Consider the following 17,554-nt stretch of genomic DNA (forward strand, 5'->3'; position numbering starts at 1 on the left):
TCTGTTATTTTAAATGGTCCCTATCACCAGTGCATTTTGATATTGAGTCTGCCTGGATCTTCTGCATTGTGGTCCTTTTATTGTGCCTTTAAAGACACAACATTGTGCAGAGATCTGCTGTTGACCTTCAAGAGCACTGTTGTTTTGCTGGACAGAGAGGTGGATGTGTGCATGTCAAGTAAAAGAACAAGGAACAGGTCGCAAAACACTTCATGGAGGGCATTTCAGGTTGAATCATTTTCTTTTGCCAACTGGACTTTCAGTTAAGTTTGAACTTGGGTTCAAGTTCTGCACATGAGTCAAGTCTTATTCAATCCAGAAGCATGCAGTGCTGGACAATTTTCTCCTCACCCCACTAATAGATCGTAGACAATCTCCAGTGATTGGTCCTGCACTGGTAAGAGTGTTGATAGGATATGTGTAAAGGAAATATGAACAAATTCTTCTTTAATTTGGTTTAATTTGGGGATCAAATTATTTAAATTAGAAGTCCAGAGGCTTTCTATCCAAGCTCTTAAGACTACAATAATCTAGATGACTAAGAACCTACAAAGACACTTTGAAAGGAGTCACATCCTGATCCAATCAGCCAGATGTCACCAAGATACCACGGAGTGAATGTTAAATGATTACAGTGAGGGGGAAATTTGTTTTTTCTTGCAATTGAACTCCAGGAAACGAGGGGAACTATGAGGATAACCAGGAAACTTTGGTGGGATATGGAAGGCTGTGTACAGGCTGGGGTTTGGATAGAGCCCACATCTTTACTGTTGTGAGGGAACATCTTATTGGTGTTATGCTTGATTTGTGACTTGACAGACTTGTTCTGCCTTGTGCTTTTCTCTTTCTTTAATTCTTAGTTGCCGTGTACGTTTCTTCACATAAAGTCGTTGTGTGAGGTTAAATTAATTTCAGTGTCACAGAAAATGACAACCTAATCTCCCTCTGGAAAGTGATGAGTGTTTGTTTCTGCAACAGAGATTCAGGGTTCAGCTGACTCAGTTCACCAAGCTCTCATACTTTGCTTAAAGATATTTTCAGGACTGAGAGTTCAGGGTTTAGGGTTGCACATTTATAAAACTATAGGTCCATGCGGTCTGTGTAAGGTTTAAGAGTATCTGACTAACCTCTCGAGGTGCTGTGGTTCTCTCCTGTAGGTCTTTTATAAAGACAGTTAAAACAGCAACTCCAGAGGTGTTTTCTCCAAAGACGGTGTGACTCACAAGGAACTAAGTGTTCCTGTACACATCACCACTGCTCAACTTTCTTTTTGTTCATACTACTGCACCTTCATCTTGTTCTCATGCTACTCTCCGACTGAGGGTTGGAACATGATTTTCCTTCATTCCTCAATAAAATCTCTAATCTAATTCATTTATCTGAAGGTCATTTATCTGACCTTTCTCATTGTAGAAGCAGCTGTGCATTACTTCTTACAATGTAGTCGGTTTGCTATATCTATTGTGTGGATGTGTGGATGTCAACGGGCACAGAATGGTGGCGTCAGATTGAAACATTTTAGACAATCATTGTTCTTCCATTATCCCGTCCTACTGTGTGCTGTACTCAACAGTTTTCATAAGCAAGTCCAGGGCAAGGTCATATTAGTTATGGACACAACTGAGATGAGGAGAACTGAATAAATAAAGGCTTCTGTGTGTGTGTGTGTGCAGACAGAAGCAAAAGGGTCAGGGTCACACTTCAATTCACTGAGAACCCGAGAGCCCAGAGGAAACAAACTGAGCCTGTTACAGCTAGTGCAGAGACAAGCTTAACCTATTTTTAATAGTCCATTCCTCTTCGTCATTCGCTTTCCAGATATGTCCTCTCCAACAAAAGGTTAACATACTATCAATAACCTGACATTGAGTAGTTGGTATAGTATTTTAAGACACGGCACTGCAGCATTTTAAGTCTGTAATGCGTATGTCCTTTTGCACTTGTTTGCAAGATTTTATTTAGGATTTATGGCACATCCTAGACAACCTCTATATAAATCCATACTGAAAGGTAATTTAGCAGCAGAAAGTTAGTGGCTGATACTGCATTCAGGCAACTTCTCTGTGAAGTAATGAATAGTTTATAGTGGCAAAACAGTGCAATACTTTCCATTTAAGTGCTCCTAAACAACAGTAAATTTTAGAAATTAATATGCAGTGGATCTGACAGCTTCAAATTATGGCTGCTTCTTGATGGCAGAATAATAATTTTACACTACATTACAGCAGGTATTTACAATTCAGAGACTTTGGGTGCATACTTAACTACATCAATTAAGGAAATAGTTGTGGAGATGTCAGATACTCCATTGAAGCAAATCTTTAGCAGGTGGGGATGTGCCATGTGTTGTATTATGACACTAGCTGCACTGACTTCCCAGTGGAAATGGTTTTGATGTTTTCCATAACTGCCACTCTTCCGCTTCATCAACATTCCTTAAAAATATTTTGACAGGTAAACATGTGGTGATTTACACCTCAAATGAGGGACATTACACAAGTTGAGAGAAGACTGACGGAGTTGCATGTGTTATGGAGGGGGTGGGGGGATGGGGGGGGGGGGTATAGCAAAACTTTACATTCGTTTTTCAGCTGTCGCTCAAATGTCTTGCACTGGCAGGTATTTGATTAAATTCCCTTGGAAAGTCTGTTTAGTCTGAATTCAATTTTTGTCAGGCTACAGGCTTGTTTCTTAGAAATCCAATTTACATATGTTTGGCTATACAAAGGTATTTGTTGTTTTTTGCTGCTAAGACAGAATATTTTAATTACAAAATGATGACCATGGCTATATTTGCAGAGCACTGTTTCACGTTTGACTCACTGCATGGTGGATCAAGCTCTGATGGTACTTTTCTGTGTTCATATTGGTTGAAATGCATCCCCCAACAATGACAGAGGCTTCACAGTGTTTTACGCATGGTTGTCCTAGGTTGTCCTTACACATAGGCTCCTCTATAGCCTACATAAACGTGAAGACATCAGGGCAGCACATAGAGAGAGAAGGACGGCAAACAGCAAACAACAGCGGAGGAGACAGTGAATTGAACCAAAACATGAACTCAACATTGAATTTGATTCTTAGTGCAGTTCAGTCCTTTTCTCCCTCTTTCCCTTCTTTAAGAATGGCTTCCTGCCTTTCATTCATCCACTGAGACTATTCCTAATAAAGGTTCAGCAAATTGTAGCTAGAACAACTTAAGGTCCTGTCTCAGGTCTTTGCTGGACTTTTTTCCCTATTTCTTAAGGTCATGACTTTCAGATACTATTCATCTGCTATTGGTAGCTTTTAGCCGTTCCTTTGTCCTGACACTTGCACAGATTCCTCACTGTACACCATGCCAAGATATGCAAAGACTTTGGCTAATAGACTTTTGGGAATCACCTCGTTGTTGCAGTAATTCTATTTTATGCTTGTCAAACTGTGTTATAATTGGCATGTTTAATAGAATCAACTAAAGAATGGAAACAAACTGTGTCTTTTTGTGACAGGCTGCTAATAACTAAAGCTACAGAATCACAAAAATTGTAAATTGGTTCTTTGCTAAGTTGTCTATTACACGTAGACACAACAGTGGTTCATCCTTTGGGCTATAGGTCCCTTTGTGGTGCTTTAATAAGTCATAGGTCAGTGTTAAGGGCTTTAAAAAAATGGCCAGTACAAGGACAGGGCTTACAATGACGGAAAAGGCAGCCAAGGTCCAAAGAAAAACATTAAAGACCTTCAGAAAACCTGATAACCTATTGTTGAGGAACACTTTTACAAACAATACAGGAAAGTCTGGCTCCTTATGAAATATATAGAGTGAGTGGCTCAAGACTTGTGCACATTCCTGTAAATAGATCGGGAACATGTAGTATTGTTGTTATACACATGCAGTTTTATATGTCTCAAAGAAAGGGTTTGAAAAGGCTCATCATTAATAACTGTCATGCATGTGGAAGACATAATGGATATATGCATTTAGGATTTGATACATACAGTATCCTTGATAAAGAAATGCCACAGAAAGAGACTGCAAAAATATAACTCTGCTGGTAATGATTTGACTGATGGTACATTGAAAAGCTGGCTTCTTTTACCTTTCATATTATGAGCCTTGCCCACAGACAACAGAAACTTGTAGGCAGGTCTAGACAATCGCCTGTTTGTGATGGAGGCAGCTCAGCTTTGGCACTCGGGATACAGTATGTAAAGGAGGTGACAGAGAAGAGAAGACATGGAAGGCAAGGAGTGTAAAGGGGCATCATAATAAGTGAGAGGTGGAAGCGAGAAAAGTGTCAGAAGGTTGGTGAGCACTGTGAATGGAAACACTGGCCCTGCTTGTGCTGTCATTTCTGCAGACTCCCTGAGGACAACATTGTTTCTGGAAGCCTTAGCGTCCCCCTGCCGCCAGTACAAGACATCCTCTCTGTGGCCGTGGCTGCTAACAGACGCTATCAGTCACACTGGCTCAAAATCCACTCGCTTCCAATCTCACCTCTGCTGTGATGGCAACTGCTCGAGCTTGTCTCACAAATCTGCTCCTCCGTTTGCTCTGCAAGCAAAGATATATTTATACAGTCACAAACACACACACACAAACACACAAACAAATTCTCGTGTCACTTTGCCAGAATCAAAGAGCACTCCTAGTAAATTTGTTTCCGTCTTGCTTTTTATATCCTTCTCTCTATGCAGTCGAATGCTAGAATTACACTAACACAATCCACCTCGTGTCCTTCATGTTCCTGGGCTTAGTGTCTTCAGCTCAGCATTAAGGGCTCATTCAGCCATAAATCCTTATGGACAGGAATTTGGCCATTTACCTTTTGGGAGATTTTGGTCTAATAATAATTTTTCATTGTTTGTTCATTATTGTTTTTTCATTATTGTTTTTTCTTTGTGATTTGATTCAACACACAAAATGGGCTTATTCCCAATCTCAACCATTTACACACACAGAGAAATCAATCAAATAATCAATCAATTGTAATGCACCAGTCAAACAAGAAAGCACTGATGACTGAGTTAAATGTTGATGGTTTGATGTATCCCATATTTTTATGTTAGTGATGTTTCTTTCTCATGCATGCTACATTTTATTTTACCTAGGTTTTAGCATATGTGTGTTTTATTAAGTTTTATGTGCGCTATGTCTGTGTGCGTCATTGGTTTCACCTGGCTGCATAAACTAATGCCCCCTGGGGAGCAGTAAACTAACAGTTTGCCTTTATGCACTTCAAACCAATTTAATCTGCATCTTTTTCTAGGTTCACCTCCAGCCTCAGTCCTCAGTCTGCATTTGCACATTCCTTTCTCTGCACAGCCCCCCCATACAGAAGACGATGTTAACCTCATGTAACCTCAAATGAAAACAAATGCATAACTCAGCCCTCCTCTACTCCTTCCATGTACCCTAAACTAATATACATAAGCAGTCGTGTTGTTACTGGACTCAACCTTTGATCTCAGAGCCAGCTATATATAGCGTAGACCAACAAATGGTCAACACTCAACATTAATTAATGACTTTACATGAACTGACCTGATTTTAAAAGAGGGTTTATCTTAATTGTTGTCAACCTGAAGGATTGAATGCCTTGTCCAGAAGGGTTTTTTAAAAATAATTATTAACAAATATGCAATTTCTTTTTTGGTTCAGAGCCACTTCATTAATAAAAAAACATGGTGAACTTTTATATTAACAACATTTTCTCTGAACTATGAGCCTTGGCTCCTCTTACTGTTTTATTTGTTTCTTTCCCTGCTTGCAGTATGGACTACAAATTAAGCTTTACACGCATAATATAAATCCCAGTGTAGTTTCACATGAATATGTCTATAGAAGACTTTATCACAAGTTTGCCTGTTGAACTTATCTCCCCTTCTCTTTCTCTCTTTCTTTCTAAACCCTCAGCTGCTATTATTTATTCAGTTTGTTTGGCGGGACTCAGTAGCCGCGGCAGCCCCGGCCTGGCAGACCTATCGAACTGTGGCATAATAGATGTAATACATCAATGCATTTGAGCTGAGAGCCTTTAATTAGGCCTTCCTGCGCGTTTCATCAACCCCCCCCCCCCCTCCATCCTCCTGGGATTTGGGGGAGGGGTGGTGGTGATACAGAGAGACCTCCTGCACTGCATGTGAATCACTGCACCTCTACCTCCCCAGACCGTTCCTCTGCCTCCTCAGTAGGCTTTTTGTCCCTGAAAATATCCAACCCCTAGCCTTCTGTCCTCCACCCTACCCAGCTCATTGCCACACACGTCTACAGGGTCAGACAGCATAAAATGCAAATCCTCACTCGAGTGTCAATAATTAAAACATGTCGCCCTTCAGGATTTTAAAAGAAGTGGCTTTCTTTCAGAAAGCTGCATTCAGTATTGCCTGAATGATTGAAAAAAACAAATGTGGCTTTATATTGGCAGCAAGGTGGCCAAGTGGTTGGCACTGTTGCATCACAGCAAGAAGCCCCTGAGTTCGACTCCACCATCTGTGTGGATGTTCTCCCCGTGTTTGCATGGGCTCTCTCCGAGTATGCAGGCTTTTCTTTTCTCACAGTCCAAAAACATGAAGATAGTGGGGTTAGGCTAATACTAAATTGCTCAATGGTGTGAATGTGGTTGTGCATCCCCCCACCCCCACCCTGGCGCTGTAGGATAAGCAGATGAGAATGTGGCTTTATGTATGTGCCCATATGTGCATGTATTTGTATTAATGTGCAGCCATGACCTTGCTCCCCAGGTGCTGTTGAATAGTGTCATGTTAGATAATCACCAAGTAGGACCCAGTGGTGACCAGCAGCAGAACTGCAAACACAGACCATTCTCCTGCTGATTTTGCCATTTGCTGTTTACCATTTCTAGTCATTCGCTTTTCACACAAATCATCATCATCAACAATATCTGACATTTAGCACCAGCTGAAATATAACCACACAAAACTGAGGAGCACAAGCACTTGAGACAGAGGCACAACATGAGGGTCACTGTTCTTCACCTTTCACTGCTGTATGTTACACTGTATCACTGACTAGACATATTATAGATTCTTAAATTTAATCTATGGATTAACAATATGTGTAATAACAACATGTATGCACATGTTGTACATGTACATGTTTCTTCAGAGGGTAGTGAGTTAGTCTTAGGTTAAAAACCATCCAACTGATGTTCTTTGAAAGTACCTCTTCTATAAGTACCTATTCTGTCTGTGTGTGCTGTGGCTGTGCCCGTCCAGGTGAGTCATTCCACTTCCTATTAATCCCACTTTACAGGCCGTGTTTCAATTGTGAGCACAACAGGGGGGGCCATTCATAAGATAGTCCTCAGGGAATAGGGGTGAATATGACTAAAATAAATATGTGCAATTCTAGACACACACACACTCTCACAAAAAAGCATGTTTTATTGTGGTGCACTGTAAACACACAAAGAGGCGGTGCAATTCAAAGAATGAAAGAACGTGTCTCCATCTATCCATTCTCCTATTCTCTTATATAAAAAAAAAAAATTGTACAGTACTGTGCAAAAGTTTATAGAAATATAAACAATTGTTTATTGGCCCTAAATGTATTCAGCAGCAGGACATTAAGAACTATGTTCAGTGTAAAGAAGAACAAGAAGTACTGGAAGTGATGTTCCGGCCCCCACAGAGCCCCGATCTCAACATCATCGAGTGTGTCTGGGATTACGTGAAGAGACAGAAGGATGTCAGGATGCCTACATCCACAGAAGATCTGTGATTAGTTCTTCATGATGTTTGGAACAATGTACCAGTCGAGTTCCTTCAATAACTGGGTGCAGGGTGTACACTTTTTGAAAGTATTCTTTGTTTACAGCATTTTTTCTCACCTGCCTAAAACATTTGCACAGTACTGTATGTGACACCAGGTATTTATTTGTAACGGATGAACATAAAAGCCAAATGTTTTCAGAATTTTCATATTTCTAAGTCCCATATGGACTGCAGAAAGCAACAAAATGAATCTTTTAAAATAAAGTAATTTTCTGTATTATTTTTTGAGAGATGTTTTTCTGCAGTTGTTTAAACATGCATTTAGAGTTCATCGTTTAGCTATCCTATAAACTTCCAGAAAAACTGGCAGAAAATGATCACATTTCGTATTTTAACTTGAGTTAAATAAAATCTTTTTTAGTTCTACTTTAAGTAGTTTTCTAAATTACACAAAAAGTAATTTATCACTTTAAACGCATTCTCACCTTTAGTTAGTGATGTTGTTTTTCATATTTGGGGCAGAGTGTTTACAATATCTTCAGGAGCATCAGGAAAACAGCTGAACTTCAGAGATCTTCCTCATTTGAGCGAAGCATCAGTCTATGAGAACAACTTTATACCCCCGACTAACTAAACCATAAACACAGTGGAACAAGAGCATAATTCGTTATGATAGAGCACGCATAATAGATTAGCTAACATACATAATTTTGCTACTGTAACTACAACTGCTTCTCAACTTCTGACACACTCGCTCTTAATGTTAAAGTGACATTCAGTGAATATGAAAGTGAAGTGAAGAATACACAAGGACATGTGCAACAGAAATTATACTTTTAAGTAGGTTTTACTCTATACTCTATACTCTTTACTCTTTACTCTAAAGGTTAAATATGTTGAGTTTCACCTATTCAGAAAAGTGGTAAAATTAACTAAAATAAACAAAATATAAACTAACATCCTTTAACTTCTTAACAGCAAAGCTGAGAATCATTAAAAAGTTTTAAAAAATGCAAGCATTTTGCAACCGATTGAAGATTGACACAAAACAGACTAAAATGCAAATTAGTAGCATGGTTAAATCCCAATAAAAACTTGTGGTGTGCAGGTGGTTAGGTGGGGCTAATTTTAAAGAGTGAAATTCCACTTGCGCTTGTTGAAAAGTGCTAAGTTTTTTACTCCAGTCAGAACCCACAAACATCTAAATACTGAAGTATATATACTGTGTCCAGAAACAACATTAGAGAAAAACTTTTCATTACTCCTCTCTATGGAGAGGAAATCTTTGAATCTTTTTTTTTTTTTTGAGTAGCTTGGACTAGAACTGCTAAAGCTTGACAATTTATCCATTTTTGGTAAATATTACATAAGATTATATAAATATCCCTTAGGTATTTTGATGCCTTATCTTGAGGGAATGGGCTTTTCACCAGTTCATTCAAATGTTTTTCACTGTCACTGAGCATTTGGTGGGTCTGTAAATGTAAATGCGCTGCCTGCTCTGTGAATCGCTGTAATCAATAACTTTCCCTCAGTACATAATGTAACTTTCACAGTCAAGATTATTTAAGGCTGTTTTAGGCCGCCATGAAAGCAGATTCCGTTTGAGAAATAATGCTCAAAACAAAAGCGGAGTTTGTCATACGCTTACTTCGTGTTCCCATGCTGAGTAGTGCACATACAATATAATACGAGCCTTACTGTAAATAGCATAAAAGTTCCCATGCTGTGAAATGAGGCACACTTAGAAAAATAGCAGCCCTGGAAATGGTCCAGATTGAACGATAGCACTAAAACTCTCTATATAGCTTAAGGGAAAAGCTTCCGCTGTCTTTCATATTCCCCCTCCATGATCATGGAGTGATGTGTGTGACACTAATACAAAGGCAGAGAAATTGAGAGAAACTTTGAAAAGCACATGTGACAGCAGTGTGGTCCAGTTGGATGGGAAACGAAGATCATTGTATAGAAAGCTGATTTAGGATTTCGGGAAGGAAAGAGAAAAATGCTTGGCATGTGGTTCACAGCGAACAACAGATGGCATCATTCTGTTATCCTTCTTGTCAAGGATGCAAAGTATATTTTTCTTTTTGCTGAAAAAAACATAAATGGCACACGGACAGCCAGCATGTATACACAACACACTGTACATATGCACACACTAAATTCTATATGGTATTGTTTTATATAAATATTATATAGTAACTTCACTTCACATGATGGACTGCCCACAGTCTGTTAATTCCACAGAAGCTAATCCCGTCAGTCTCTGCTAATATATCCATTACATGAGTGATGCTCCCACAAGCCAGCCCTAGTCAGTAAATAATTCTGGTTAATTAAAGCCAAGACATCCATCTTTGCCTTGGCTTTGTGTGGACTGTGCGGAAGGCATGTTCTATTAATAAAACAGTGGTTATCACCACTGTTGATGTAGTTTCAAACCTGTTAATTAGACTGTAGATTTCAAATGGAAATTAGCGGCCAATAATTCATCAGAAAGGGGGAAATGACACTTTTTTTTTCTCCTGTGAGGGTAGACGCATCTGAAAGCACACCAGCAGAGGATAGCTTAGTAAAACCGACACAATCAAGTCAACAGCATCATCAAATAAGCAACTGCATGGTTAAATCCAAATGTATTATTGATTTTAAATATGGTCTTTAGATCTGTTCAAATGTTTTTCCTTTGTGGTTCAGTGTTTGTAAGTAATTTGTATTTATAGAAGGCTTAACATTATTTATCTCTGCCAGTGCATAGCCTTTGGTCTTTCAGTTTTACAAAACAATGTTTTTAATGCTAAACAATATTAAAATTATGCTTGCCCAGTTTTCTGTAATCGTGTTCTTTTGGTTTCAGACTGAATAAAAGTAACTTTGGGTGGAGGGACATTTCTTTTATACAATCCCGTCACCCTAATATGAAGGGCTTTGAGGCTACATAAATAAAACTAAATTGAACATGTCACTATTTTTTATTTAAACTTTTTCTCACCCTCAAACACTATCTGAACATTATGTTTATCTTCCCAATATACAATTATGTGAAAAAGAAAGTTGTCATTGGAGTCTATGCAGAACTATGAAAAACTGAGTATACCTTTACTGCTCATATAGGAATTCCAGCAGAACTTTTCCTAGAGTATTCAGGTGTGCGCTATATGCCACACAATTTTTGGAGTTGTGCACTTCCCATCAATGTCACTACATGGTCACCATACAATCTGCAAAAAACCCACGAGCAGCATCTAAGACTCCGTTTTGAGCTAGCATGTTAGATGACAAGACCTGGGCCCCTTGCAGTCACTGAGTAAATGGACTTGTTCATATATAGCACTTGTCTTCTCTACCTGAGCTCTTCAAGTGATTTATGGATCATTCACCCATTCATACAACTGCTTTTTTCTACACGTTGTCTACATAAGTGCTTTCTATCTAACATCCATACTCCATCGAAGAGAAACTTGGGGTTAGTATTTTTCCCAAGGATATTTGGCATGCCGACTGGAGCAGCCAGGGAGCAAATCACCAACCTTCCGATTAGTAGATGACCTGCTCTACCTCTTAAGCTACAGCCAACACTCAACCATAAAAAAGTCAAATGTGAGGCTATTAGTGCAACAGTAAAGCTTGGCAGAAACAGGGTCATGCAAAAGGACAATGACCCAAACACGGCAGCAAATCTACAACTTCAACCTGTTTGAAATGCCGTGATAGGACCTTAAGAGACCTGTGCATTAAAACATGCATGAAAACCTGCAAATCTCAATAACCCGAAGCAACATTTAAACAAAGAGCTGGCCAAAATTGCTCCACAGTGATGTGAGCAGCTGTTAAAGTCATACAGAAAATGATTGCTTCAATCATCATCAGTCATCAATACACTTCAGGTTACCAGATTTTTACTAACTTAGCAAAGGGACAGCTTTCCTCCACATCTTGGTCTCCCAGTGCATGCACAGCGCTGCCTATTTATCTCTCTCTCTGCATCGCTCGAGTTACACAGTGCAGGAAGTTGCAGATTGTGGGTGCACACCATGTGAGATACAGAAGAAGGAGACATTTTGTTGCTTTCCGTTTTACATGTGGATACTTGCAAAATCAGTACAAGTACAGAAAGAAAGAAAGAAACCTCCCAGATGCCCAACTCTGGCAAAACTTCCAGTATTTCATGTGTTATGTGAGGCAGCCGCCACATGTCATATAATGAAATGAAGAATCACAGTCTTTTATTCATAGGTTTTAATAGACACACGGGGGCTTGTTAGCAAACACTTGACCAGTTGTGATCTTTCATAACTTTGTTTCAAATTTCCATTTAATTTTTGCAAATGGGAAATTATACCCAAGAGGGAGTAGACAGCATTTTGATTTTCTATTAAATACTAAATTAATTTTGTATGCTGCAAAATGTTGAGATTTTTACCAGCATAGTGTCTTCCTAATATACCAGAACCACATTTATAACGCCCCCAGGGCATTGCGCCAAACAATATTATACTCCACTGGTGAAACAATTAAGTGTGGAAAACACATTAGGTCTTTCTGACTGTCTCCTAAACAAATTAACACATCTATCTATCTATCTATCTATCTATCTAAAACAAGAAATACATTAAAAAAAAAAGAAGAATTACAACTTGTTCTCTTGCCTTCTAAAAATCCCAGGCCTTGACAGATTATCAACATTACTTGTGTAATCTCTCAGTAGTCAGTAGCTGGAACATTGTGCTCATCAGTTTATATGCAAGTCTTTTACAGGTGGTGAATTTAGGAACAGAAGTAGAATATTGACCAGTAAATAATTAAAGTCAAGGTATGCGTCTTTACCTTGATTCTGTGTGCAGACTGTAAAAAAAGGTATTTTCTATTGTTAAACAGAGGTTTTGGCCAATGATAGAAAAAAAGAATCTACAGATAATAATGAAAGGAAACTGAAATTACCTTCAGGGATTCTCGGAGAGAGACTTCTCTTCTTGACAACTATAGGTCTATTGTTATAGTGCAGTTACTGTTATCACAGGGACTGTGCTGTGTCCAGCAAGAAGTTATCAGTTTAACTATGCTAGAGGATAAAACGAAATATGCTCATGCAATTAGGATTCATCCTCTAGGCACCACTGATATCTATCAGAATGGACAAAAGTGATATTCAGACAGACACACTAATAAGGTTTCTACGGAATATATTACAGACCTATTTCTATAGTCGCTGTATAATATATATTTAATGTCATAATCTTGAAAGTCTCCTTAAAAAAGCTTGTGTGCTTAGCATCAAAATTACTTCAAAAGACTCTCCAGAGCTTTGATACAAAAGGAGTGTGTTATTATAAAACAATGTCTCTGTGTGACAGCAATCAGCAATCAGCAGTTGGAAAATGTCAATATGTCTAAAAATTAGAAGTGATTTTCTCATACTGACGACCCTCTCCACAGGGAAGATGCTGCTAATGGAAGTTTGGACTGGAAGCCTTTGTAATAGTGATGCAAGCATCATGTGAAGTAGAAAAGCAATTCGTCTTTAAGATAGCCCTCAACCTTAGACCGAAGCATTATAACTGCAAGTATAGGTATTTTTAAAAATCCCTGTATGCATGAGTGCTGTTGTCCAGTTGTGGCTGGTAGTCCTGCAGAACTGTTCCTTTGTTTCTATTGATCACTGTTTTGTACGGTGGCCCTGAAAGGCCAAACGGACTGCAACTCAAGAAAACACCAGCAATAAGAAAAACACTGCAAAAGCACACAAAACACAACGGAAATAGGAAAAACGAAAAACGGAAATAGGAAAAAAGTAAACAGAAATTGGAAAAAAAGATCTCCAAAAGCACAAAGGAAGTGTTTCTGGGGAGACAATAACCCAACAGACCAGTTGCAGGAACCAAAACATGCTAGCTAAGTGTGTTTTAATCTCATGATTCATATAATACTGATGACGAATTGTGTGTAAGTGTGTTAGCCTAACTATTAACCTAAAAATTAATAGTTAGGCTAACACACTTACACACACTTTTCTTTCCTCACAAAACCGATAGATCCTCCACTTCTTTTAAGTGTTTCCCAGCGCAATTCTTAGCATATTTTGGTTCCTGCAACTGGTCCGTCAGGTTATTGTCTCCCCAGAAACACTTCACTTGTGCTTTTGGAAATCTGTTTTTTCCTATTTCTGTTTTCTTTTTTCCTATTTCCATTTTAGTTTTTCCTATTTCCGTTGTGTTTTGTGTGCTTTTAGCAGCGTTTTTCTTATTGCTGGTGTTTTCTTAAGTTGCAGTCCATTTGGCCTCTCAGGGCCACCGTAGTTTTGCTTGGTCACAGGTGGAAAGGCCCACTGAGTGCCCTTGCTGAGTTCACTCCTGGGAGGGGGTTTCCTGGGATAACACCTTCCCTGCACCTGTTTCTCATTCCTCAATCAAGCATGTTGTACTGATTGTAATCATTTTTATGTAATTTGTCAGCCGCTCATCTTGATTCACAACTCCTCTGAAGACTCCATGTCCGCAGCCTCCTGTGCTCCTCAGCCTTAACCTCACAATACTAGTATTGGCTCTCTGTGTCTAACCCTTTTCTAACCCAAGTCAGCCAAGTGGAAGCTAAATCGGCTAGTCTTTTAGCATCAATTCATATGTAAATTAGGTTATTACTTGAGAAGTGGGGGTGTGTGAATGATTGCTGATTTCTAACTGCCAACTGCCTCTTTGTTAGTGTGTGGGGGTGGGGAGCTGCTAAAAGCTGTGAACTTCCTTTTGTGTTGAGGTCAATGAAATTGTCATCTTGCGGGGTTTACTAGGGTTCCATCACTACATGACTGCTGGTCAGCAAACCTGGGAAACCCATAGTATAACCCTAACCCTGCAGTATATTGCAAGTAAACCTGACAAGTTTGGGATCACGTTTTGGGTGGTATTGCTGATTTCTAACTGCCAACTGCCTCTTTGTTTGTCGGGGGGGGGGCTGCTAAAAGCTGTGAACTTCCTTTTGTGTTCGTCTTGATGCATTCTCAATCATCCAGGAAAATAAATCTCCAAAAGTCACCAACTTGGAGTGGTTAGTTTCCTGGGCCACAAGGAAACTTGTGTTTCAGTTTGCCATCTTAGGGAGAAATCAACACACATGGGTGTATTTCCTTTGTTGCTGAAATTTATTGATAAAAACAGTACAAAAAACCCCAACCATTTGTAGACATATTTACAAATAATAATAAAAAGTGAGTGAGTACATTTCAACATTTTCAGCAATCACTCACAATCCTGGCACTGCCATGGTATCTGTAGTCTGCATTTACCACACGTGTATCTGTAGCAGTGAACACATCGCACAGTGGCATGATTGTTCTTGCATTTGTGTTTGACCTGACACATGGCTCTTTTTCCAGGGCTAGGTGTGGAGGGTTGTGTCCGAAGCAACTGTTCTTTTCTTGCCTTCTTCCCAGCTACATGAGAGTGAGCCAACTCTCTTGCAAGCTCCACCAGGAAGTCCACCCGTCTTTCCTTCATCCCGGTGCATGCTTGATACAGCACATGTGCATTCAGTACTGCCATGTCAATCATGTTATAGAACACGGCAACTGGCCAGCGCCGTGTTCCTCTGCGGACAGTGTACTCTCGCACCATCTGGTCCATCACATCCACGCCACACTTTGTGGTGTTGTAAAGGGTGACAGTGTTTGGCTTCCTTTTGGTAGTGTTATCAGTCTGAACCACGCTGTGCATGCTGCTAAGAATATAGACTGTCTTCTTCCATTTGGCCGTATACGCTGTCATCGTGGCAGCAGAGGTTGAAAACACCTAAGAAAAAAGATAAATTGTTATTTCCATAGCCCTTTTACACACAATGAAACACATAAACATAGAACCACAAAAGACCTGCAACATACCTGAGTGGTGAATTCATCTGTCTATCTAGCGGATTGAGGAATTTCCCTGCGAATCTTGTTGACTGTGCCGAGGATGGTGGTTTTCCATCTAAGAAGTTTTTGCGCAAGTGATGTGAAGAAATTGTCCGTGGTAACATTTCTGCCCTTGTCTAGGAATGGTTCCATCAACCTCATCACTACATTTTCAGACAGTCTCTCCCCACTGGGACGATTGGGGTCCTTGCCAAGATATGGGAAGACATTGCAAATGTACTTGGATTTTAGGTCGCAAGCCACCCAAAACTTGATCCCAAACTTGTCCGGTTTAGTTGCAATATACTGCAGGAAACAGCACAGAGTCTTCGATGGGAAAAGCTGTTCATCAACGGTGATATGTAGACCAGGGTTGTAGCACGTGGAAAGCACGTGTAGCACGTGTAGCACGTGACCATAGGAAATAACATGAAATGAAACTAACCGGAAGTCTGATCAGACAGCTCTGAGTCCGAATCCGGCTGAAGTTCTAGGTCTTCTCCATCCGAGTCACAAGGGTTGACTTCTTGCATGATCATTTCCAAGGCCTGTTGAGTGGTGAGTCTTCTCTGCATTTTCTTTCCTTGGAGAGGAGGTCCGTACACCACAGAATTCTCCGGGGCAATGAAGGATTAGGTGGTGAAACCCACTGATGAGTGAAACCCACTGATCAAAGTCCACTGATCAATTATGTGAGGTCAGCATAATTATCAAAGACCAGTGGTCTGATTGATACCACAATGGACCACTGATCAATGGTCCACTGAAACACACAACCCTCCACCCCTGGTTGGGGTTTTTTGTTACTGTTTTTATCAATAAATCTCAGCAACAAAGGAAATACACCCATGTGTGTTGATTTCACCCTAAGATGGCAAATAGAAACACAAGTTTCCTTGTGGCTCAGGAAACTAACCACTCCAAGTGGCTCAGCACCACGCCCGGCTGGTAGGCTGGTAGGCGGGTTTTAAACGTTGAAAAGCCAAATGGCTGCTCTCTGGGACTCTAGGTGTTAAAAGGATTGCTCACCTGTTCACCCAACTGCCCACTCTCGCACCAAAACGTCTCTGGATTCTTGGTTTGCTACCAGCCGCCCCCACACCTCAGACCACCGTTCTCTCAAGTAAAGCAACTCTCATTAAACTGTCCACATTTTGCCCATTTCCCTCTGACCGCCTGTTAACTCCCTGCGTCCTCCTCAACAGAGTCTCTGCATGCAGATCTGTTTTGAAGATTTTGAAGAAGGATATTTTGTAAAATGGTTGATGGCACACTGGCATCATCCATCTTTCATACACAGCCTATAGGGGGAAGCAGAGTGGAGTGCAGCAGAATCGCAGTCTAAACTCTGATCAGGTGGGGGCCATCACACCTCCCATAGCATGCCCCATAGTGTAAAGTATGCTGTTCAGTCAAACTCGGGAAACACCTTAATCACTCTTAATCACTGATCCTGATTAAAATATTCTTCTTTACTGACAAACAATTTAATTTTTTGTGAGAAAAATAAAAATGGTCAGCGAGGGCTAGACTCATAAAGTACAGAAAATATAACCTTGGTCAATGCAATGATGAGTTATAATAATAACTTGTGGCTTTTGTTTACCCAGCAATTAGTAATCAAAATAATCCCATTTTCCATCATCAAGCTTTTTTTTTCTTTTTCCAGTCTTCGATTATCCAATTTTAGTGAGCCCTCCCAGCAACCCCACTGGATGGAAATCCTATTCTTAGCTGACAGTAGTGGCATCCAGTGTGGTCTTCTGCTGCTGTAGCCCCTCTGCTTCAGGGTTCCATGTGCTGTGCATTCAAAGATGCTCTTCTGCATACAATGGCTGTAACAAGTGATTATTTGAGTTACTGTTACCTTCCTATCAGCTCAAAGAAGTCTTTCTGTTCTGTCCTCTAACCTATGCCATCAACAAGACATTTTCAGCCAGATAACTGCTG

The 17,554-nt window shown here is 39.9% G+C and overlaps 1 protein-coding gene across 1 annotated transcript; it reads right to left on the minus strand.

The window, feature by feature from the left end:
* Window positions 1-14,660: 14,660 nt before the first annotated feature.
* On the minus strand, window positions 14,661-16,137 carry LOC146525493 (uncharacterized). The gene is made up of 3 exons (XM_085161192.1): window positions 16,050-16,137; window positions 15,912-15,946; window positions 14,661-15,503 (listed from the first exon to the last, which is right to left on the minus strand). Exons 1-3 carry the CDS (start codon window positions 16,135-16,137, stop codon window positions 14,955-14,957), a joined length of 672 nt encoding a protein of 223 aa, XP_085017318.1. The 3' UTR covers window positions 14,661-14,954.
* Window positions 16,138-17,554: the final 1,417 nt, after the last annotated feature.

The sequence above is a fragment of the Neolamprologus multifasciatus genome, chromosome 1 (assembly GCF_963576455.1).
Source record: "Neolamprologus multifasciatus chromosome 1, fNeoMul1.2, whole genome shotgun sequence".
In the NCBI taxonomy this organism is placed as follows: domain Eukaryota; kingdom Metazoa; phylum Chordata; class Actinopteri; order Cichliformes; family Cichlidae; genus Neolamprologus; species Neolamprologus multifasciatus.